The sequence below is a fragment of the Lemur catta genome, chromosome 14 (genome assembly GCF_020740605.2).
Source record: "Lemur catta isolate mLemCat1 chromosome 14, mLemCat1.pri, whole genome shotgun sequence".
Classification (NCBI taxonomy): domain Eukaryota; kingdom Metazoa; phylum Chordata; class Mammalia; order Primates; family Lemuridae; genus Lemur; species Lemur catta.
Window position 1 is genome coordinate 33,111,830 of NC_059141.1, and position 16,279 is coordinate 33,128,108.

Consider the following 16,279-nt stretch of genomic DNA (forward strand, 5'->3'; position numbering starts at 1 on the left):
TCCTAGCGTATCACAAAACCTAGGTTTCTTTCCTTCAGTAACTTCTCCCTTTTAGCCCTGTCAAATCATGTCCCCATGAACCTCCCAAGCAATGACTAAGCTTGGGATCATCCAATGGACCCAGTGGAGAGTCTCTTCCAAGACTGCTGAGCACAGATGGCCTCTGTTTTGAGTGTGTGTGTGTGTGTGTGAGAACATTGTCCTGGTCTCATAATCTTCCTGTTCTTCTCAAAGTTCTATTTCACTCTCTAAATAATCAGTCTAGAAGTCCCATACCTAGCTTCACATTAATTTTTCAAAAACTATATTATGAATGTAGGCACACACATATATGAAGCCTTAAAGACAAAAAGGTTTGGAAGTAAAACATGAACCACTTAATAGTACTAAATTCCATTTTGAATGATTCTTGTCAATGAACTTAATCATAGTTTTTCAACACTCACACATCCCTTTCATCCCATCCTTATCCATTAAAGTCTTGTGATTTTGGCATTTCATGGTCTTACCTCTTTCAACTAGATTTTAAAATTTAACTATTAATTTAACTATTAATAGTATAAAAGCACCATCTCAAAGAGAAAATGTAAAGTGCAGGGTTTTAATTAGATGGATCTAGGTTCCAAAGAAATTTTGCCATATATTAGGTGCATGAACTTTGGAAAGTTTCTCTATTTAAGCTTTAAGCTTTCAAATTTGTTCGCCTATAAAAACAAAAAATAATGGCTATTTTAGAGGATTTGGGGGGGAGGAATTTAGATTATGGATGTAAAGCACATAGCAGCATATTGCCTGACCCCTAGTAGACATTCACTAAATTGCAGACATTATCCTCACTACAGTACAAGTTTGTAACTAGTAGCATTTGTTAATTCAACAGACTGCAGAATTCTTTAGCCATCCAAGATGATGGCTCGAGTAGAGAGCCACAAACTGGTTTCCTGAGGAAGAGAAGGAGGGGAACTGTCTCATTACTTTATTATAGTCTCACCGCTTCTCTCTGAAAGAAGTGATGCCTTTTATATCTGGGGACAGTGTCTAACGTCATCTGCCCTCCGGCAGTCTGTGTATTCAGGAGGCGCTGGCTTTCAGGTTTGTTCCCTGGGGTCCTCTTGTGTCACGTCGTTCATTCTGGAAAGGGGAGGGGGTAAAAGAAAAAGGGAAGTCACCAAAATGCAAAATCTGTCACAGGATGCCTTATTCTGTCCCAGCTACCGGGCCTGCCTGCGTGGGCTGCTAAATCGTTTCGCTGAAGGACTTTCAAGCGCCACCCCCAGGTGTTTGTCAGCACAGAAATAGGGGAAGAGGGTGAGCTCACCCTAGAAACTGAAAGGCAGATGGTGAGGGGTGGGGGGCGGTCATGTGCGTCTGCGCTCTGGCTAAAAAGTACACACATAGAGCAGCAGCGTGAGGGTTTGCACGGAGCGGTGGGGGAGAGTCGGGTTCAAGCTGGAGCCAGGGAAGAATTTCCTTGCGGGGCCCGCAGAGCATTCCCGCACTCTCAGGAAGGCTCCCGATTTGTCAGGGTTGTGCCCGGTACCCGCGAGCAGGGCAGGGACTTCTGTGATACGCGCCTTCCCAAATTCAATCTCGGACACGCAGTAGCTAAACTCATAGCGCTGGTTAGTGCGCTGCTTGCAGACACACTGGCTTCGCAAAACGCCTCGCCCAGCAAGTACCAAGTTAAGTATCAGGTGTGCCAAATTGCTCCCGCCCGGCTCTCCGGCCATTTCTAAGACTTGGAACTCGCCCCTCTCTCCGCCAGCGGGCGCGGGTCGCGCATGCTCCGCGCGAGGGGGCGGACCGCGGCTCCCGCCGGAAGTGTTCCGGCTCCGGCGGCGTTTCCTTCCTGTGCGAGGCCGGCTGAGGGCTTTCGCTCCCGCTGTTTCTGCCCCCGGGTGAGTAGCGGGTTCCAGCGGGACCTCGAGGGACGGGTGTAGGATCCCGCTGAGCTCCCTCAGGGCCCAGCTCGGATCTGGGAAACCCAGCCGGGAAGGTCACCTCGCCCTCCTCCCGCGCCCCACCTCAGTGGCGCCCCCCAGAGCCCCGCAGCCTTTAGTATCGAGCGGATTAACCTCCAAGGGCGTCCGGGGCCTCGCGGTGGCTTCCGGCCCAGCTTGGGCCCTTAGGTCTCCGTTGGCTCTGCCCCCGAGGTTTTTGCCATTACCGAGGAAATGTTTGTAGGCAGCCTGCTCAGTGGGGGCTTGGGGTCGTTCTGGGAGATCTCAGAACCAGACCTCTAGACGATGGCAGCTGGAATAAACCAGGTCTGATTGTCGCACAGGCGCTGCTACCACCTTGTGCAAAAGCGAAAGTGGTTCTTCGGGGCAGGGCACGCTTTCGCGGAGGAAGATGGTGTTAATAATAACCTGCCCTCTATGTGAAGGTTGGCAGGCCTTCATTGTTATAGGATGTATTCAGAGGGCCTTGATGTCTGCGAAACTGGGACTTTCAACCCTTTGTAAAAACCTGCAGTGAATTAGGAGTGAAATACTACAATATGAACACTATACTCTCGTCCTTTAACGTGTCAATAATTTGCTCATAGACAAGGTAGTACAATTTCAAAGTTTTCCACCCTGAAGTGGAGAACTCCTTAAAAAGAGACTATCAGATATCATGTTTGCCCAACAAGCAACTATAAATTAGTGTTTTGCTATATTTCTTAGTTGTACATAGCACTATCTTTGTGTATGTACATATTTTTGTATTCGTTTTGTTGAGACTGATGTTTAATACAAGATTGAAATACGCTCCCTCCTGTTGTATGCACATGCAACTGTTATTGTATATTCTGCTGTAATGGTATTGTTACTGTAACGGCCTTACATTGCAGGTATGTCAATGCCATGTGAATGATAGATGAGTGTACAATAAAGCCTGTACAGTTACAATCTACAAAACAAGTTTCAGTTTCGTTTCAGAATTTTGAAGTCATTTAAAAAGATGGACAACTGTTTGAGAGGTGGCTGGCCTTAATAAACCTAATTTCAGAATAGGAAAATGTATAAACAAGTTTTATATCTTGACATTTTTTATAGGATTTTAAAAATTCTTATTATCTTGATGACTTTGGGATGTGCTGACAGCTCTAATTTGTCCATGTAGTTCAGTGAACTTCCAGTAGATGGCAGTATCATTACTATCAAGACAAACTAAACAAATGAAAATGTTTTTGGAATGCCACCACTTTTCATACATTAAGTTAATAAAACCCTTATCTTGTCTAAATTGGGTTATTTTCATCTACGAATATACCCCACATTATGATACCACACATTCCAACCTTATTTTCAACTTTGTCAGAATAAAGACTAGAAAAGTCAGGTTTTCACTTCCTGTGAGAAGTGAAGTATTGTGTAACCTGTTTTTTGGAATCCATGCTGATGGAAGCAGCACACCATTTTGTTATATGAGGCGAGATTTTAGTTAGGTGACTTCTCCCATCTGGCTCCTTTTTTCCTGTTATAATTAATATAATAATTGGACAGTGTTCCTTGAGTAAAGTAATTGTATCTTAGCCTTTATTATATATTTGGTATTTAGTAGGTGTGATATATAAATGTTAAATAAGTGGTTGTTGAATGAATCAAATCACTTAACATCCCTAGGCCAAAGTTTCTTCATCCAAATTGAAGGCTTTCAATTAATTGTTAAGTTTAAATTAAATGATGTAGTTATTGTGAAGTGAGTGGCTCCTAGTAATGGAGAAGTGTAGAAACTTGACTTTTGAAAATCCTTCAAAAGTCTGACAATGGATGACTGTTGGAATACTCAACTGGGAGGTTTTTCTTTAGTTGCAGTTTATCTGTTGAATAGATAATTTTTGAGTAGCCTCTCTTTTGTGTGTGACAAACACACAAAAGATGGATAAGTTATAAATGTGGTTTATAAGGATTTAAATTCTAGCTGAGTAGAACAGATGTCCCAAAAGTTCAATAATGATTAAAAACAAGACATTTCTTAAGATGCTGTAATAATGAATAAATATAGAGGATTAATGTGATCTGGAAGGCTTCATGGAGCACATAAAGTTGGTTTTGTGAACATTTGATAGAATTTGACTAATCCTAGATGAATAAGAGGAAATGGCCCATCTAGGATACCAGGCAAACACTCTGAAGGTAAAACGCATGTGGCATTTTGAGATGATAGTGACTCCAGCTACTGAGAGTTCCCACTGAGAAGTGAAAGATAAAATGCTTAAAATTGACTCTGGAGCTAAATCAACATAGTATTGAATCCTTGGGAATCCTGTAAAGGGAAAGCTTTGGGGTCTTTTGATTAGGGAGAAGGAGTATATGGTTTTGAATGGAGAGGAGATATATTCGAGGAATTAAAAAATTGTTGGAGCTATTCTCAAGGGGAGGGAGGTAAGGAGGAGCTTTAGTAGTAGTGAGCAGAGAAACAATAATTTTGGAGCTGGAAGGACCATGGATTAATTAATCTATGCAGTACCTAATTTTTATGTGTTTCCAAGCCATCTGTACAAATTCTGGCTTATTCATTTTCATATGAGTACAAAATGCATATTCTCTTTTTCTTATATATCCCATAGCATTCAGCACAGAACTGAGTATAATGGCATTATTTGAAGCGATAGTCATGTCATCCCTAACTAGCTTATGCTTCTGGATAGTTATTGCCCTTGACAGGAGTGCATATCTTCTGTAAGCCTAGCTTTGATTGATGTAGCTGCTCAGGGATGTATGTAAAAATAGGTACATTGCCTCTTTTTTTTGTCTGTAGTTTCGGGGAGTGCTGTATTCTTGCAGTGGTTCGGTTGGTTAAAAATTTTTGAAAGTTCTGTTGCTTCATGTTTAGCTGGGTTGTTGGGAGCAATAGGATGGCTAAAAAAAATTGTCACTTATCAATTGAGAAAATGGCATGTTTAAGTTTAAGCAGTCCTTGAAAACAATTGAGGAAAAAGTGAGTCCGTTCACAGTTTGAATTTCACTCTCAAAAAATTACCTAGTATGTAAAGTATTGTCAGGCTGCCTTTCTTCATTTGGATTAGTGTTATAGTTGATACTTTTCTAGACTCTCTGAAATAGTTATTTAAAAGCTATTTGAAAGAATAAATACCTTAAGATAGTTACTATATTTTTTAAATAGAATTATTAGTTCTACTACTAAATAAACCTTAGTTCCTAATCTGTTTCAGTTTCCAAAAGGAACTTTAAATGTATTTCTTTACTTAACATTTAAAAATCCATTTTCCCTTAAAATGAAACACTTTTTTTTAAGGTAGGTAATACTTCAGTTTGACTAGAATTTAGTTTTTCTTGCTTAGTTTTATCTACTGTATTACTCTTCCAATTTTAATATAGTTGTTACCTAGTGACCTTTCTGTTTGTTTTTTAAGGTTAACGATCAAGATGGTACATGCTGAAGCCTTTTCTCGTCCCTTGAGTCGGAATGAAGTTGTTGGTTTAATTTTCCGTTTGACTATATTTGGTGCAGTAACATACTTTACTATCAAATGGATGGTAGATGCAATTGATCCAACCAGAAAGCAAAAAGTAGAAGCTCAGAAACAGGTATGAAATGTTTGAAGATCATTTTTCTTGTGGCTAGCAAATATTTTCCCCCAAACTAAGAATATAATAGAATTATAAATTAATGAGAAATTCTATAAGTCCCACATGAATATGTATTGGTATACATATTTAATTTCTATTTCATTATTCCTAAAAACGTATTAGTTTATCAAGTTTTTTGAAACTATATAAGGAACTTATGAGAAAAAACGATGAATAAAAATACAGTATTTTGTTGTGAACATCCTCATTAGAATATTTTTGTCAGCTTGTAAATGCAGGAAGGAGTCTAGGTAAATTTTTTCAGCAGACTAAACAAAAATATTATCTTCAGTAATGATATGCATTTCATTTTGTATGACATTTGAAATGTGGATAATACTGACAAGCTATCAGTCTTGGACTTACTACACCAAAATCTAATTAAGGAATTGCTTTAAAGTTCTTCATTGTTGATATAAGTTATAGTTTTTAATTTTTCACGTGCTGCCTCTTGTGGTTATTTCCTTATTAGAATGATACATTGTTTGGTTTTTGTACCTCTTCAAACATTAAAAGCCTAGGAGACTTGGAAATTTTTCTTCCTGTTTGTTAGGTGGCTTTTCCCTTCTGGCTCTTATTTTTCTTTTTAATTAATATAATAACTGAATAAGATAGTCATATCTTATTGACTGTCTTAAAACTTTTAGTAACTGAATAAGATAATCCTATTCACGAATTTTTAGATTTGTCCTCTGAGTTGTGACTCTGATTTATTCAATAAACGTTTATTGAGTTCTTAGCAAATGCTTGGTTCCAAGGAAAAAAGATGAATAAATCTTGATCTTTCAAAATACTACAAGCTAGTGTGGAAAGTAGGGATGTAAATAAATAGCTACTTTACAGTGTAACGCATAGCTCTTTAATCAGTAAAAAGTAAAAATCACAGTTTCATAAACACTGCAGTAAGTATATATCTGAAAAGCAGTTTGGGCAGTTATGAATTTATCTCCTGAAGTTGATTATAAAATAGTTGATTCACAGTTTAGATTATATCATCAACATATTCATAAGTCCCTAGGAAGTCTGACTGGGGTAGGTTTTTCAGTTTTTTTGTTCCCAAACTAATTTGATTTTGTTCATTTGTCAACCTGAGTGTAGCTTTTTTCTCTTCCACCAGAATTATGAAAGTCAGTTTAAGCCTGAGTGCAAAATACTGTTAAGTTGTATCATTTTCAGCATTTTAAAAAGCAGACGTGTTACTTTTAAACAAAGAAAATTTTGTCATTTTTTTTTCCCTTGGCTTCTAAGAGCTCCTGGGATATAAATGTAGAAGACATGTAGAAAGCCAAGTATATTAATAGATACTAAGTACTACATGAATGGACTGTCATCATTAAACCTTTATTAAAAGCTAGGTGTATAGTATTGTTCTAAATGTCAAGTATATGAAGTATTAGATATGATGTCTGTCCTCTTAGTGCCCATGGTAGAGAGAAAAAATTTGTCAATGATAATATAAACTATAATAGTAAATAGCATATGCTATTTGCCTAATGAGTAGTATGGACAGAAAATGGCTTTTAGAGAAAGGAGTAGTCACCAGTGATTGAGGCAGTTGAAGATGGCTTTATGAAGGAGCTTGGCTTCTGGGATAGGCAAGGATAATTTTTGATAGAACATGAACAGGAGTTACAGTGGGAGTAGGAATGAGAAGCCCTGTTAAAGAAGCAGTAAATATACTAGTTGAGTTGGAGAGCAGGATTTACATAACTAGTAGAACCTGCAGGGAGAGGTGAAGACTACATGATAAAGAGTCCTGAGTATAAATTCAGGGAAGAGAGTCCTGCTTTTCCTCAATTCTTTTAATTTTTTGATGGGTAGACTGAGATTGACAAAAAAAATGCCATAGCATTTTATGAGTAGAAGTCCATCATCAGTTGAAAAGGAGCCATACTCTTCACTTCTAGTGTTATCCCATTCCACAATAACTTACCAGTGTTTAAAACATCCAAGGTGAAAGATTGTCTTGGGATTTGCTTGGCTGAGGGCTGTAGTTTCTCAGTTACCTTTCCTCTTGTCCTCCCTACATCTCTAGCCAACTGTCAAAATATGCTATTGACCAATTGAAGTCTTCTGTATGGGCAGTGGTAAACCATTAAATATATTTGAGTGGCTGAGTGATATGCAAAGCAATATTTTAAGGGTAATTCAAGTTATGGTAGTATATGGAAGGAATAGGAGTCAGGAGAGACTGGCAGCAAGATCTATTGGTTATAGACTGCAACAGTCCTGGCAAAGACTATGGAATAGGGGGATGACAAAAAGAATGAAATGGGTGAAATAGACTCAAAATAAAGAATGCAGAAAAGACTTTGTGATAATGTGGGGAAAGAAAAAGGACATCTTACAAATGCATCAAAGATTTATCTAGATTCCTCAAAGACTCATCTTTTATAGAGGTTTGGAAACTAGTAGATAGGGCAAATTTATGGGAACGTGACATTTGATTTGGGCATAGTGAGTTTGTGTTGGTAGTAGGAATTCAAGGGGAAGTGTTCATACAGCAGTTGTCATTGTAGATCTGAATCTAAGGAAGAAGGTCAGTGCTAAAAGTATGTTTCATTATCAGATGCCCTTAAGTAATTGAGTCATTAGAGCCGTAAGTCTCAACTAGGATGGGGTAGGCTATAAGATTATTCCTGTGTATGAATCTATCATTTGTAGGGCTTTTCCCAAGCCACTTCCCCATCTTCCTCCTACCACCATCAAGATTTATACATTCAAATGTTTGTTGAGAGTTTCTGACATAATTGTCACTATAATAAATGTTAATGACTGTATTGAGAATGACAAAGTCTCCAAAGGACTTGTTATTTAATGTAAAGCAACATAAATGGTAAGCCTTGATACATTCCCTTCCTTTAGGGAATGGAAAGATGATGTGAAGCCAGTGGAGAATGAATAGTTCAGTAGAGGTAACAAGGTACCTGGACTGACTCTTCTGCTGAAAACAACCAAACAAGCTTGATAATTTTTTTTAAATCTTCTTGAAGGCATTCATGAGGTATCAAGGGAATAAGAAATGCAGGTAAAAAACGTAAGGCAAAAATTCTGAAAGGTAAGGTGAGCTTGACGGCCAGCTCTCACCTTGAGGCAATTTGCTGGACCTACTGAAATTGAGATTCTATTTTTATGATTTAGAGGGGCTCAGGATACAAGGCACAGGGCCCATCCAAGGGAGGGAGTCTCCGAGACAATACCTCTATAAATCTAGGATCCCCGAAGACTGTTCGTTCTGTAATATTTTTAACTAAAGACAAAGATGCAATGTTTTAAAGACGAATGGTTTAAAGAGAGAAATTTAAGCCGTATGATAGGTGAAGTGACACATCTGAAATGTAGACATAGAAAAATTGAAAGTAAAAAGATTGAAAATACATGTACCACACAAATACAGGAAGAAAGCTAGCTGGACAAAAAAACTGTAAGGCAAAGATATTAGAGAAAATGAGGTTCACTCCATTCTGATAACAGATTCAATTCACCAGTAAATATAATATTTCTATATTTGTCTGCACCTATTAATAATATGCTTCAAAATATATAAAGTGAAAAAATGATAGAATTATAGGGAGAAATAGGCATCTCCATCATCATGTGAGATATTTTTAATATTTCTTTTAGTAATTGATAAACAGATTTTTTTAGAAAATCAGACAGGATGTAGAAGATTTAAACAAAAAGCTTTAGTAGACATGTATAGTATATTGTACCCAAATAAATGCAGAGTGCATATCTCAAGCACACATGTAAGATTTGTGAAAATAAACCAATACTAGATTATAAAACAAATCTCAAGTTTCATAGTACTGTTAGCGTGTATATTACCTTCCTGGCTATAGTGCAGTACAATAGAGATCATTAGAAAAATCAAGTAAGTTTAGAAAGTAGGAAATATTTCAAAGTAACTCACAGATAAAAGAAAACTATGAAATGAATGGAAATATGATAAATTAATACAATAAAAAATGAATATGCAATAGAGAAAAATCAGTAAAACCAAAAATTGGCTTTTTGAAAAGACAAAATTGAGAGTTTTATCAATCAAGAAAAAAATGAAGTCACAAGTATATATTACCAGGAATGATAAAGGAGACATAATGACAGATGCTATAGACATTAAAAATAAGGACTATTAATAACTACAGTTGACCCTTGAACAACACATGTTTGAACTGTGCAGGTCCACTCCTATGCGGATTTTTTTCAATAAAAATTACATTGAGTGTGCCTGTCTCTCCTGTTACCTCTATTACCTCTGCCACCTTGCCACCCCTGAGACAGTAAGACCAACCCCTCCTCTTCATCTACCACCTCAGCCTATGCAACGTGAAGATGATGGGGAGGAATACCATTATTATGATCCAATTCCACTTAATAGTAAATATATTTTCTCTTCTTTTTGGTTTTCTTAATAACATTTTCTTTTTTCTACTCAGTTTTATTGTAAGAATACAGCCTATAATACATTTAACATACATAATATGTATTATTGACTGTTGATGTATCAGTAAGTCTTCCAGTCAACAGTAGGCCATTAGTAGTTAAGTTTTTGAGGAGCCAAAAGTTCTATGTGGATTTTCAACTGCAGGGAGGGATTTCTGTGCCCCTAATCCCTGTATTGTTCAAGGGTCAGTTTTATCTTGATAAATTTGAAAATTTAGATATGGACAAATTCTTAGAAAAATATGAATTACCCAAACTGACTTGAGAAGAAATGGAATACATGAGTAGTGAGTTCCATGACTATGAAATAAGTTAATATTGAAAATGTCTTTTTATAAAGAAAACTCCAGGCCCATGGAACTTTACAAGCAAATTCTGCCAACATTTAAGGAACAAATTAATAATAACAAAGTTATAAAAACTCTTCTAGAGTATAGAAAAAGAGGGAATGCTCACAAACCTTTTTATGAGGTTAGCATAAGCACAGTTCCAAAATTTAAAATAGCCTATAATTTCTCTATCTCACTTCTACACAGATATAAAAATCTTACATAAAATATTAACAAGTTGAATTCAACAATGTATAAAAAGTATAATATGACCAGTTGGATTTATTCTAGGAGTTTAAGGCTGGCTTCTTTTGAGGGGGAAAAAAATCACTATAATGTACACCATTAACAAATTAAAGAATGAAAACTGTATGATTATCTCAATAAATGTGGGAAAACCCTTTGTTAAAAATCAAGCATTTATGGCCAGGTGCAATGGCTCATGCCTGTAATCCTAGTACTTTGGGAAGCCAAGGCAGGAGGATTGCTTGAGACTAGCCTGAGCAAGAGTGAGACCCCATCTCTACCAAAAAAATAGAAAAATTAGGCAGGCATGGTGGTTGTGAGCCTATAGTCCTAGCTAGCTGTGAGGCTGAGGTAGGAGGATCACTTGAGCCCAGAAATTTGAGGTTGCAGTGAACTATGATCACGCCGCTGCACTCTAGCCCTGGTAACAGAGCAAGACCATGTCTCAAAAAGAAAAAAAAAAGACATTCATTCATAATTTTTAGAAAAGCTCTTAGTAAAATAAGAATAGAAGGTAATATCTTTAACCTGATAAAGAGTTTACTACAAGAAACATTGTAGTGAAAAATTAAAAGCATTTTCTTTATGATTATGAGCAGTCAAGGGAACGTGTTGTCATTATGTGTTTAACATTTTACTGAGTAATTAGCCAATGCATAAGTCAAGAAAAAAGAAGTAGAATGATTGTAAAAGAAGAAACTAAACAGTCATTTCCACAGACAATATAATATATTCCATAGAAAGCCAAGGAATGTCTACAGATAAACTATCAGAATTAATGAGAGTGTAACAGGGTTGCTGAATACAAAATCAATATACAAAAATCAACTGTGTTTGTACATACTTGCTATGTTTGAAAAGGTGATTTTTAAAAAGATGCTATTTACAGTGGCATCAAAAAGATAAAACAGTGATAAACATAAGATACACAACACATTTATAGACAAAATTATAAAAGTATTAAAGGCTTAAGTTAAATTCAGCATCAGTAAAAAAAAAATACTGGCTGGTTTTTGTTTTGTATTTTTTTTCTAAAATTTATATGAAAGAACAAAAGTCTATAAATAGGCAAGACACTGTTGAAAAACAAAGTTTATTTAACTTATCTGTGTCCTGAGTTTTTTTTAATCTGTAAAGGAAATAATAATAGTACTTTACCGTGTCTGGTTGCTACTGAAATTGAAATGTAAAGTAATATAAAGTATTAATATTTATAGCAATGCTATATATTTGCTATTTTTATAATATAACTTAAAAGATTTATACTAAGTGTATATAAAGGATGCGTATGAATCAGTAAGGAAAAAAATAACCCAGAGGAAAAATGGTCAAACTGACATCTTAAAAAAGAAGAATCTGTAATGGCCAATAAACATATAAAAAGATGCACAACCTCATTAGGAATCAAGGAAATGCTAATTAAAATCACATAGAGATACCTTTTCACGTCTGCCAAATTGCAAAATTTTAAGCCTATTAATAATACCATATGTTACATATATTACCATATGTAACAATAGGAATATAAATACTGCTGATGGGAATATAGTATAACCATTTTAGAAGATAGTTTGGCATTATCTAGTAAAGTTGAAAATGTACATACTCAGTGATCCACGTGTTTTATTTATGGGCATATACCCAAGAACCAGGAGATACACAAGAATGCTTATAGCAGCCCTGCTTGTAATAGAAAAAAGAAGGAACTAATTTGAACATTTGAATAAATGTTAGTATGTGCGTGTATATGGGAGGAAAAATAATTTTCCCTCTACCCTTCTGAATTCTCAGCTACGCCCCTATAACAAAAGACAGATTAACAAGAAAAAAACAAGTTTACTAACATGTGTATCAAGCATGCAACACATGGGAGTATCCAGAGATGAGTAACTTAAAAGTTTGATTAGAACAAGTTTATATAATATCTTAGCAAAGGAATAATAACGTTTTAGAGAAGTGACTGGACAAAAGAAAAGGGGTTTGAGTCTCTATAGGCAGCAAGTTGTGAGAGGGCAAATATCTGGGACACTAATGGAAAATAAAGATTAGTTGGTAAAGTTTGTGTTGTAGTATCTACAGTTGTCTCCTGTGATTAACTTTTGTCCTTCTTAGTAGAAGAGGGGAGGAGGGACACCTTTGTAAATTTATGTCCTCCTTTTTGGCAAGTAGGGTAGGGCAGAAAGCTTTTCTTCTATCTGTTCCTTCTGAATTGTCCTCAGCTCAAAATAATCGTTATGCCAAAGTGGCATATTTTGGGTTGGCATATTCTGGTTTCCTACATATGCCATAGCATAATATTCACCAGAGAAAAGTGAATGAATTACAGCTGCTCAACAGCCACATGGATGACTAAGAAATACAATGTCATGTGAAAAAAAGTCACAGAAGAGTACATATAGTATGATCCTACATATGTAAAGTTCTGAAACATACAAAACTATACATTAGAGAATCAAACATATAGTTAAATTATTTTAAAAAAGCAAAGAATGATTTAAATTTAGGATTGTAATTACCTCTGAGACAACCAGAGAAGGTCTGTCTACATTTGGAGAGGGACTCACAGAGGGACTTGGAAGATGATAATGTTCTTGTTCTTAAACCTGAGTGGGTGTTGGTTATGTTGTGGTTCTTTATACCTCATCTAAATATTCTAAAGATATCCTTTAATCTACCCACTTATTAATAAAACACTTTAGAAATTATTAAAAAAATAAGAATGACCAGAGGGATAGGAATAAAACCAAGATAACGTGAGGTACCGAGAATAGTGTCTTTTCCACCTGAACACACCTGAAGTATACAACACACTGCAGACTGTAATAGGTTTACTGTGGCAGTGATTCTGAGCTGAAACACTTGTGTTCTGTGAAGAAATAATTAGAATTTGGGAAGTGGATGGGGTGGTGAATAAAATTTTTGTAAGGCCCAGAGATTATTTGGTTATACCCCTTAATTCATTCCCACTATCTGGGGAATCACTTGTATAAAGTCACCGTGCCAAAGGAGGAGAAGGTTGAGGTATAAGAAGGTAGTATTCCAGAGCTTGAGGAAAAGAAGAAAAAAGGAAAAAGTGAAGAGGGAGGAGGAGAGAGCTGCCTAAGAGGATGTGTAGTGAATGGAGGTAGGTCCCAGAAGGTCCAAGAGCAGTTGGGATCAGTAGTTACAGGAGCATTTTAAGGTGGAGTTGTTTTATTTTTAGTAACACGAATGGGAGAAATTGTGACTAAAAATGAATGGAGTGGAAGAAGTCATGGTAAATGTGTGATTAGTATTTAATGAGATTAAGTCATTGTGGATTATGGAATTTCGGGGCATGGTTGAAGAAAGTGTAAGTTTTTTGGGAATTTGATTGTTTTTACTCTGAAGCATTACTCAGCAAGTTGGCCGATAGAGTGAATGGTAGTGCTGACTCAGCATTGGAAATGAGGCTAACTAGTATAACAAGAAGAGTAAGGAGTTCTAAGGAGGGTATCATTGAAATAATGACCCTGTGGTCCAGGCCATTTAGGAAGTCAGTATTGCCAGATCTGGGATAATTTAGTTGGAGAAGAGAAAGAAATGAAGGAATTAGAGTGCACATTAAGGGCAGGGATGAGATGTGAATGTTGGAGGAGGAAGGTACCACTTCTGTGGTCAGAAAGGAAGAACACTCAATCTAAAAGCTTGGATACAGATAGAACACTTTGAGGTTACCAGATAATCAGTGAGCCTAGTGATTTTATTAATAATACAGTTTCAAGATGAAAGGCAAAAGATGACATAATTGCATCCAAATCAGGAACAGTATCCTGGAAGTCATTTTATATTGGATTAAATGGGATATGTGTAAATTTCTAGCTTGAAGCCAGGAAAACTTCCAACTTGTGAGAGGTAGGATATCTAATTGGTAATGAGAGAGGGGTTTTGACAGGTATGTTTGTGATGAAAGAGATTAGGTTAATTGAGATGTGTACTCTAAGAGTTTTAAAGTGCAGGATAAATAAATTATGCTCAGTCTGGTCTGGGAACTTATAAATACAATATTTTGTTTAGCATATTAATTAGACTATATAATTTTCTTGAAATTGTGGTTTAGTAGTTAAGGGCCAGGAAAGATTGAGTGCACAGTTTTTCGTACACATAAAAGTCACATACTATAACCTTAGTTTTAACTTTATGTCTTCCTATTTTTAGTCCTGTTGTAACACTATAGTTTTCCAAACTTCATTTCTGTTATTTTGAGAAAAATAATAGCTGAAATACGTTGTGAAGGAATGATATAAAACCTTAAAAAGCCTGGAACTTTCAGGTAGTTTTAAGAGCAGCCATCACAGAATGCCAGTTTGGAAGACCCAACATTTGTTAACTACAGAAAGCCATTGTGAACTGAATTGCCAAGTAAGTGGCTTTTAAAGCTGTGGTTTATTGGAACTGAATCTTAGAAGACTGAGAAGCTGAAGTAAATAAGAAAATTTAGATAGAAAGTCAGTAAGGAACAAGTAGTTAGTGTTGCTTGTGTAGTCAAGGCAGTAGATAGAAGTGATAAAGAAAGAAAAGCAATAGGAGAGGGAAACTAGATAGGAAGAAACTCAGTTTCTTGTATGTATACACCTAATGTATAAAGATAATTACATATTCAGATTGTTTGCTAGTTCCTATTTAAATGTATTTTTTAAAAGCTCTGTTAATTTAAGGAAAGAAACTCCAGTTGTACATTTTCTTGGTATCCGGAACTCCTGTTTCATCTTGAGGTTTTACCTGTACCTATCATGATAATCCTACTAGGAAAGAGAAACCAGTTGTATTCTACAGTCTCATTGAAGCAATAGGAGTTCCTATTGGGAGGTACATGATGATCTCTTCAATCATGTACCCTATTTTCTCATTTCCTAAGAGGTGGTTAAATTGCCCTGATAAATCTGTGGAGGAGACCCTTAAATCTTTTCTTTACCTAGGAGCTCACAATGGGGAAGGATAAGATCAAGTGGCCTAAAATATACCTGGAAAATTCTTGTATGTCTATTCATTGCTCTTTACACTTCACATATATCTGTTTTGAAGTGCCAATATCTAAATATCAAACCAAAGGAGGTTGCTTGTTCTTTTCTTTCTAGGCAGAAAAACTAATGAAGCAAATTGGTGTGAAAAATGTGAAGCTCTCAGAATATGAAATGAGTATTGCTGCTCATCTGGTAGACCCTCTTAATATGCATGTATGTATCTTTAATCTTAAGATTTTCTTTTCTACTGAGGTAAAATATACATACATAATTTTTTATAAATGTAAAATATTTATTCTTTATCATTTTTAAGTATACAGTTCAGTGGTAATAAATACATTTATATTCTTTTTTGCCCCACCCCTTCCCAGCCTCTGAAGATTTTTTTTTTTTGTCTAATGTTTTGTGTCAAGAGTCCTGAAGGCCATGACCAGGTTCATCGATGGTCTTGAAGCAATCACAGGACTCAGCATGTAATCATACTCCTATATATAATTTACTACACTAAAAGGATGTAAGGCAAAATCAGCAAAGGGAAAAGGACATAGGGTGAAGTCTGGAGGAACCAGGTACAAGCTTCCAAGAGTCCTTTCCAAGTGGAATCACACAGGATGTGCTTAATTATTGCATCAGCAAGTTGTGACAACACATGTGCAGTGTTGTCCACCAGGAAAGCTCACAAGAGACTCAGTGC

The 16,279-nt window shown here is 36.2% G+C and overlaps 1 protein-coding gene and 1 long non-coding RNA gene across 2 annotated transcripts in view; one reads left to right on the plus strand and one right to left on the minus strand.

The window, feature by feature from the left end:
- Positions 1 to 961: 961 nt before the first annotated feature.
- Positions 962 to 1,779, minus strand: LOC123650411. Its single transcript, XR_006739337.1, has 2 exons — positions 1,680 to 1,779; positions 962 to 1,131 (listed from the first exon to the last, which is right to left on the minus strand). It is a non-coding gene; the product is annotated as an uncharacterized LOC123650411 (long non-coding RNA).
- A 7-nt stretch (positions 1,780 to 1,786) lies between these two features.
- The window catches only part of ATAD1 (ATPase family AAA domain containing 1), a 45,486-nt gene continuing 30,993 nt past the window's right edge, over positions 1,787 to 16,279 (plus strand). Inside the window, exons 1-3 of the mRNA XM_045569278.1 lie at positions 1,787 to 1,898; positions 5,366 to 5,540; positions 15,700 to 15,798. Coding sequence (XP_045425234.1) covers positions 5,379 to 5,540; positions 15,700 to 15,798 — 261 coding nt within the window. The 5' untranslated portion in view covers positions 1,787 to 1,898; positions 5,366 to 5,378. The remainder of the gene's footprint in view (positions 1,899 to 5,365; positions 5,541 to 15,699; positions 15,799 to 16,279) is intronic.